Source organism: Gigantopelta aegis, chromosome 12, assembly GCF_016097555.1.
Source record: "Gigantopelta aegis isolate Gae_Host chromosome 12, Gae_host_genome, whole genome shotgun sequence".
NCBI classification, from domain to species: domain Eukaryota; kingdom Metazoa; phylum Mollusca; class Gastropoda; order Neomphalida; family Peltospiridae; genus Gigantopelta; species Gigantopelta aegis.
The window spans coordinates 6,115,941-6,124,134 of NC_054710.1; the positions used below are offsets into that span (position 1 = coordinate 6,115,941).

General features: G+C 40.9%; 1 protein-coding gene across 1 annotated transcript in view; it reads right to left on the minus strand.

Annotated features, from left to right (window-relative positions):
- The window catches only part of LOC121386614 (ammonium transporter Rh type A-like), a 17,076-nt gene extending 9,424 nt beyond the window's left edge, over positions 1-7,652 (minus strand). The window contains exons 1-3 of the mRNA XM_041517572.1: positions 7,146-7,652; positions 799-1,055; positions 10-77 (exon numbers count right to left, since the gene is read on the minus strand). Of these exons, the coding sequence (XP_041373506.1) occupies positions 10-77; positions 799-1,055; positions 7,146-7,310 (490 nt within the window). The 5' untranslated portion in view covers positions 7,311-7,652. The remainder of the gene's footprint in view (positions 1-9; positions 78-798; positions 1,056-7,145) is intronic.
- Positions 7,653-8,194: the final 542 nt, after the last annotated feature.

The following is an 8,194-nucleotide window of genomic DNA, read 5'->3' on the forward strand; positions in this document are numbered from 1 at the left end:
GCAGCGGACTCGTCTTGCCGAGCATAGCGCCGAGCGAGATCAGGACAGCGGCGGCGGCGAAATCAGCAGACATCATCCTGGAAATACACGCACGCATTTGCAAATACGACTCTAATAGTCTCGTTAAACAAAACAAACTCTAACTTTAAAAATATGTACTCTACCATCGCCATTTTGTGAGTAGTGAGGAATTGAGAGTAGAAGAGAGCAAGAGAAATAGGGAGGGCGACAGAGAAAGGGAGAGGGAGGGAGGGAGGGAAAGGGAGAGATAAAGGAGGGATAAAGAGAGACAGAAGATACAGATGACGGAAAGAAAAACAGACAGAGAGACAGAGACAGAGAAACAGACAGAGACAGATAGAGAAACAGAGAGAGAGACAGAGACAGAGAAACAGACAGAGAGATAGAGAGAGAGGCAGAGAAACAGACACAGAAAGAGAGAGGAGAGAGAGAGAGAGAGAGAGAGAGAGAGAGAGAGAGAGGCAGACAAACAGACACACACACACACACACACACACACACACACACACACACACAGACAGACAGAGAGAGAGACAGACCGGGAGAGAGTGAAAGAGAGAGACAGAAAAAGAGATAGAGAGAGAGAGAGAGAGGGGCAGACAAACAGACAGGCAGACAGACACGGAGAATGAGGCACAGAGAAGAAAACGGCAGAGACAAACCAAAGAAAAGGAACAGAGAGAGACAGACTTGCAGATTCAAACAGACAAAGAGAAGAAAGAAAGAAAGAAAAAAGAAAAAAAAAGTGTTTTATTTAAAGACGAGAAGACATCTTACTCGGATAGCGTGACTTTAAATTTCTCCCCTTCTGTAACTTTGGCGTGCAGCAATCCACGAACGATGGTGGCCCACTGGATACAGAAGGCGGCGACCAGCATGTTGAATCCCACGGCGCCGAACCCGTACCTCTTTAAATAGGTCATAAGGAAGCCAAACCCGACAAATATCATCACGTGGACATCTTGAAACACTGGAAAACAAAATACTTTCAATGAACCACGCATCCAGGGGCGGAACATGATGCGCGATCGGTTTACGATCGATCCCCGTCGGTAGGCTTATTCTGCTATTTCTCGTTCCAGCCTGTGCACCACGACTGGTATATAAAAGGCCGTGGTATATGATATCCTGTCTGTGGGATGATGCATATAAAAGACACCTTGCTACTAATCGAAAATTTTAGTTGGTTTCCTCTCCATGACTACATGTCAAAATTACCAAATGTTTGACATCTAACAGTCGATGATTACTAAAGCAATGCGCTCTAGTTGTATCCATTTGCTATACATGGGATTTTTCGGGTAACTTCGAAATTCGAGGGGGGGGGGGGGGGGGCATACATCCAACATACTTTTTTTCCTTCTTTTTTTTTTGGGGGGGGGGGGTCTAGTTGAAGAATGTAATATTGGGCTGGATTTAGCTCAGTGCTTTGAGTGCTCGCTTGAGGTGCTTGCGTCGCAAGATCGAACTACCTCTGTGGATTCATTCAGCTAAATGGGGTTTTCTCGTTCCAACCAGTGCACCACAACTGGCTAAAAAGGCAGTGGTATGTGTTATCCTGTCTGTGGGAAAGTGCATATAAATGATCCCTTGCTGCATTAGGAAAAATGTAGCGGGTTTCTTCTTATAACTAAGCGTCAGAATTACCAAATGTTTGACATCCAATAGCCGATGATTAATTAATCAATGTGTTCCTGTGGTGTTGTTAAACAAACAAAACAAACAAACAAACAAACTAAAAATCTAATGTGCTCTGACACTTGATACTTTTCTTAAAGCCGCTCCCGCCTTTTTAGTTATAAATTCGGAAGGCCCACATTTATTTTGGAAAATTATTTGGTCTAGTTTTATGCTTTTTTATTTTATTTTTATTTTTCAAACTTAAGCGGAATGTATTCATTGCTAAAGACTATAATTATACTGTCAACATGACATTGATAAAATGTTGCCACTGCACAACATCTGCCGTGAATAAAAGGTTCGACAAATTCATTACGTTTGACAACGCCTTTTTTTTTTTTGGTATCCTGACAACACCGGATGTGCGTCACACGGTGAAGTTTGATCCTTTCAGACGAACAGAGCTCTTCTATTAAAAGAAAGAAGTAAAATATGATACCGGTTTGTTGTTTTGGTTATTTATAAACAGCTTAGAGAATAAATTAGTCACAAAAGCGTCGCGTAGGTAACTCAAGTCCCCAGCGTACACCAAAATACCGCGAACTCAGCAAAAATACTCATCACAATTCCAGTTATTTAAGCTGTTACCTTCCCAGGGACACGTCTAACCACAGGCGTAGGAAGGCGCTAAAAAGTCGGGGGGGGGGGGGGGGTGAGGGCACGCACACGCATACACACACACATATATATATATATATATATATATATATATATATATATATATCAACATTGCTGCTGCTACAAAATGCTACATGCCCCCTTGCCGACCCCCCCCCCCCCTTCCTAACGCCAGTGCTAACCTAAAAGTCGTGTGCAGGGGGAGTTGGGAGTAGAGCCCCCCTCACACACACACACACTCACACACACTGCTCATTTCATTTCAACTTATTTTCGAGCTTGTATCCAATTAAGGTTCAAGTATGCTGCCCTTGGCACACACACCTTAGCTATCTGGGCTGTCTGTCTAGGACAGTGGGTTAGTTGTTAGTTGGTTAGTGGTTAGTGGTTACTGAGAGAGAAGAGAATGTACACCTACCCACTGAGCCCTTAAGAACTCGCTCTGGGTTGTGCTGGAACCAGGCTGCGAACCCTGTACCTACCAGCCTGTAGTCCGATGGCTTAACCACGACGCCACCGAAGCCGGTCACACTTCTTCGTTCGTTTTTTTTCAATATATCCCCCACCCTCTACATTTCGCTAGTCACAGTGTAGACACATTGACAAAATCCCTTCCCATGCTCCTGGAATAGTTAAATGCATGTATAGGGCCGTCCTAAAGGGTGTATACTATCAAATCAAATCCCATAGACGACAATAGTAACATATGTGGTTAAAACTCCTACCTGCAGCGTATCAATCGACATAAACGCCACGGATATAAATACTACCACCCCTCACACTTAAAGTGAATAAAAAAAAAATGGGGGTCAAGCTGCTCGTTTCTGAGATACGGGTAACGTCTATGACTACCCTAGTTCCGCACAAAATTCGAGTACTGTTTTTTTACAGGTACCCCATACATGTTTCAAGCACAAGGCTACTTGACACATTGGTACTAGATGAAATAAAATTGCTTTTTTTTTTTACCCAGATGAAACTATTATTTTTTACAACCAACACACTCACATTTATAACCAATCACAGGACTTGTGGTGTTCACTTCTCTATCAAAAGTTCGCTGAACCTCGAACTTTGACCCAGCCGTAAGTTATTTGGTTTAGTACTACCTATACTAGACAATTGCACTCAAAACCAGTACCCCAAAACTGATGTATATATAAAGGTCGTGGTTTGTACTGTCTTGTCCTGTCTGTGGGGAGAGTGCATATAAAACATCCTTTGCTACTCATAGAAAATACAGCGGGTTTGCTTTGAAGTCCACGTGTCAGAATTGCCAACTGTTTAACTTCCAATAGACGATAATTTAATTAATCAGTGTGCTCCAGTGGTGTCCTTAAACAGAAACAAAAACATACGTTTACGCGTGCGCAGTTAACGAAACGTATATGTCATAGAAATCGCTTTCGCTAGTGTTAATTTCATTGGGCAATATCGGTTTGGCACCTATTTCATAACCATGCAGCAGATAATCAGATATCTTTAAATCAATATCCGATATATGTGGGATATCGCGGTATGATACCACAAATATCACACAGTGTTCTCTACAAATGGTACAAAAAAGTCAACTCAAGGCGTAAAAACTTCCTGTCCTGACTTGGAAAGAAATAATGTAGCCTACGTTAATAAAACGTAAAGTTTGTTTTGTTTTGTTTTGTTAATAATCATCGGCTATTGGATGTCAAACATTTGGTAATTTTGACATATAGTCTCAGAGAGAAAACCCGCTACATTTTTGTCCATTAGTAGCAAGCGATCTTTTATATTCACCATCCGACAGACAGGATAGCACATACCACGGCCTGCGATAAATTTTACATATAATAATAAGTTCAACACTTCAGAAAGTGTATCTTAACTAAATACACTAGCTGATGAAAAGTTAAAGTGTGATTTGTTTAACGACGCCACTAGAGTACCATTGATCTATTAAGCATCAGCTATTGATGTCAAACATTTGTAGTTACGGTCTTGGAGAGAGAACCTACCACATTTTCCCATTAGTATCAAGGCTCTCCATCCCACTCCAGCTGAGCAATAAGATTCAATCTCAAGTACATTTTTAACGCGCACATTGTGTCCTCTTACGTTTACCTTCGCCGTCATCCCCATTTCTCGACACGTCCGCCCCCCCCCCCCCCCCTCTCTCTCCCTCCCTCTCTCTCTCTCTCTCTCTCTCTCTCTCTCTGTTTTTCTCTTTTTCTGTCTCTGTCTCTGTATCTATCTCTGTATATCTTTTTCTATCTCTCTTTCACTCTCCCGGTCTGTCCCTGTCTGTCTCTCTCTCTCTCTCTCTCTCTCTCTCTGTCTCTCTATCTCTCTCTCTCTCTTTCTGTGTATGTATCTCTCTTTCTCTGTTTATCTTTTTCTGTCTCTCTCTTTCACTCTCTCCCTGTCTCTCTCTCTCTCTCTCTCTCTCTCTCTGTTTATCTCTTTTTCTGTCTCTGTCTCTTTCACTCTCTCCCGGTCTGTCTCTCTCTCTCTCTGTCTGTCGGTCTCTGTGTGTGTGTGTGTGTGTCTGTCTCTCTCTCTCTTTCTGTCTCTCTCTCTTTCACTCTCTCCCTGTCTGTCTGTCTGTCTCTGTCTCTCCCTCCCTCTCTCTCTCTCTCTCTCTCTCTCTCTCTCTCTCTCATATATTATTTAGTAAATGCATTATATATTCTTGAGTGTATAGCTTTAATTATGCATTGTTTATGTATATACAATAATACAATGTACAGCAATGATTCAAGACCAACAACCTTCACCTTGTTTATTTTTATGTAAACCATAAACAATTTTATATATATAAAAAAAACAAGTATATTTTTTAATATTTAAACATACAGAACAGATAACCAGCTTCGTTTTCATTTTGATAATGCACAATTATTTACTGGAATTTAGAAAACCTGCAATCTCGGTCACCTTTAAATGCAGTGTTAGTGAAACGGACACGACTTGGCGTCCATCCTTACTGTCGGGGTTTGAATGGCCGCAGAATTCCTATGTAAGACAATGTTTGTACGCGTCCAGAAAAGATGAACACATTTTTCTAAAACTTGTTTACCAAACACGTTGGGGACGACATTTATTTGTAATATTAGGGGCAGGATGTAGCACAGTGGTAAAGCGCTAGACTGATGCGTGGTCGGTCTGGGATCGATCCCCGTCAGTGGGTCCATTGGGCTAATTGTCACTCCAAACCTTGCTACTAATGGCAAAATATAGCTGGTTTCCTCTCTCTGATTATATGTCGAACTGCCAAATGTTTGACATCCTTCTTATCCCACCTGAGGCAATGGGGGATTTTTCATGCCAGTACCGGCTCCAACCCAGAGTGAATGCACCGCTAGGCTCAATGGGTAGGTGTATGGCCACATACACCGAGTTTCACCCACTTCACGGGTGCGATTATGGGTGTTCTCCCGAGTGTATGACCCCACATGGGGGATGATTACCCGGCATGCACTGCAGGTTCAGTGTTCCCCGGGCTCGGGTGATATCGAGACAGCTCAACTGACAGCAAGCGTGGAGCACGGACCTGTCAAGTATGCCCATACCGAAATGGAAATACTGCGGCTTCACCATTCATCTCATCATCATCCATGTTTGTAATGTCAAAAAAAAAGAGAAAAAATTTCTTTGTTTCTGTGTTAAATGTTTGTGGCGTTTAAAAAACAAATGATGAGTAATAAATGGATGTCAAACATTTGGTTATTCTGACACGTGGTCTTCAGACGAAACCCGCTACATTTTTCCTAATGTAGCAAGGGATCTTTTATATGTACTTCCTACAGACAGGGAAACGCAGTCCACAGCATTTGGCCAGTTGTGGTGCATTGGTTATAACGAGAAAAAAACTCAATCCGGTGAATGGATCCACCGAGGTGGTTCGATCCTGCGACGCAAGCACCTCATGCGAGGATTCCACCGACTTAGCTAAATCTCGTCCCTACTTAATCGAATTAACTGTATCATAACAAGATGTATCTATTAAAATATCCCTGTTTCTTTCGTTGTCAGTATATAAAAACAGACACAGACCCCCTCAAAAAAAAGAAGCGAAAAGATAAAATTTAACATGCACTGAGATAAGACAAGATAAAATTATTAAAATATTAAAGACTATTTTGATAGTCTACTTAATCGAATTAACTGTATCATAACAAAATATATCTATTAAAATATCCCTTTTTCTTTTGGTTTCAGTATATATAAACAGACAGACAGACAGACAGTCGGAAAGTCAGACCAAAAAAAACAAAAAAAGAGAAAAGATAAAAGATAACATGCACTGAGATGAGACAAGATAAACTTATTAAAATATTAAAGACTATTTTGAGTCTACTAAATCGAATTAACTGTATCATAACAAAATATATCTATTAAAATAGTCCTGTTTCATTTGTTTTCAGTATATATAAATAAACAGACAGACGGACGGACGGAAAGTCGGATCAAAAAAAAAAAGCGAAAAGATAAAAGATAATACATTAAGACAAAACAAGATAGAGTGAGACGGTATAGTAATATATTTTTATAAGAGAAATGAAGAGAAGATACAATTAAATTAAAGATGCGTGGAAAATCGCCTAACTGTATCTTAACCGGACACGAGCGATGAGAGCAATTATTTTAGAAATCATTGACTTCAATTGCCGCATCCTAACCGCAGGCGTGCGACGCGACAGATTTATATGTCGCTCCGTACGCGTGTGGTTAGGATACGGCAACTGAAATCAATGATTTTAAAAATAATTTTTAATAAAAAAACAAATTAATAATCGCTCGCGTCGCTCGCGTCCGGTTAGGATACAGCTTGAGGATGATACACGGTTTTACATACTTGGATAGTACTGTCGAATCGGGGAATCTTCGGGTTTCCCTTTCCAGAATGGTTTGGCGGAATCGTCATATTCAGATAAGAACGCAAATATGAGAATAAAACCAACTTGTAGGGTAATTACGAAGACGGGCAACTTCGCTCTCTTGTATCGGCTATCCATGTTTCACTCGCTTGTTTTAAAACTCACAGTCACTAGCCTTATTAAGATTTTTTTTTTTTTTTTAAGTCAATACTTCTGGGTTGTTTTTTTTTTCTTTGGTCGTTTATTGGTTTAGGAATCGCGCCACTGTTTCGCTTGAAGACCTTCACCGGTTATTAGCCCACAGAACTCGGTATTCTAGTGTCAAGGTCTTTTTCTGACATCCCATTGTTCTTTTTAAGAGAAACCTTCGAAAAAAGTAGGCCCGCATCAACAACAATACATTTTTAAAAGGTTGTGTTACATGTTGAAATATGGGTTGGTCTTATACACCGGCGCAGAGGGGAGGGTGGGGGGCAGGTGGAGGAGCAGGTGGTGGGGCATGGTGTCAACCCTCAATTAGATCTTTCTCTATGTCTGCCTGTCTGTCTCCCCCCCCCCTTCTCCCTCTCCCTCTCACACACAATATGTGGTTCTTAACCATATGTCTGACGTCATACAACCGTAAATAAAATGTGTTGAGTGCGTCGTTAAATAAAGTATTTCCTTCCTTCCTTATCTAGTTTATGCATCGTGCGGAAGATGGGACACTGTAAGGACGAAATAAAATTTAAAATGTATAATTCAAACTATAATTATTGTACTGTTCGTAGTTATACAAATGTGGTTTAGTCGTAGATTTACGTTTACGTGCAAAATTAGGAATGAAATAGTTTATTTAACGACGCACTCAACACATTTTATTTACGGTTATATGGCGTCAGACATATGGTTAAGGACCACACAGGAAACCCGCTGTCGCCACTTCATGGGCTATTGTTTTCGATTAGCAGCAAAATATCTTTTATATGCACCATCCCACAGACAGGATAGCACATACCACACCCTTTGATGTACCAGTCGTG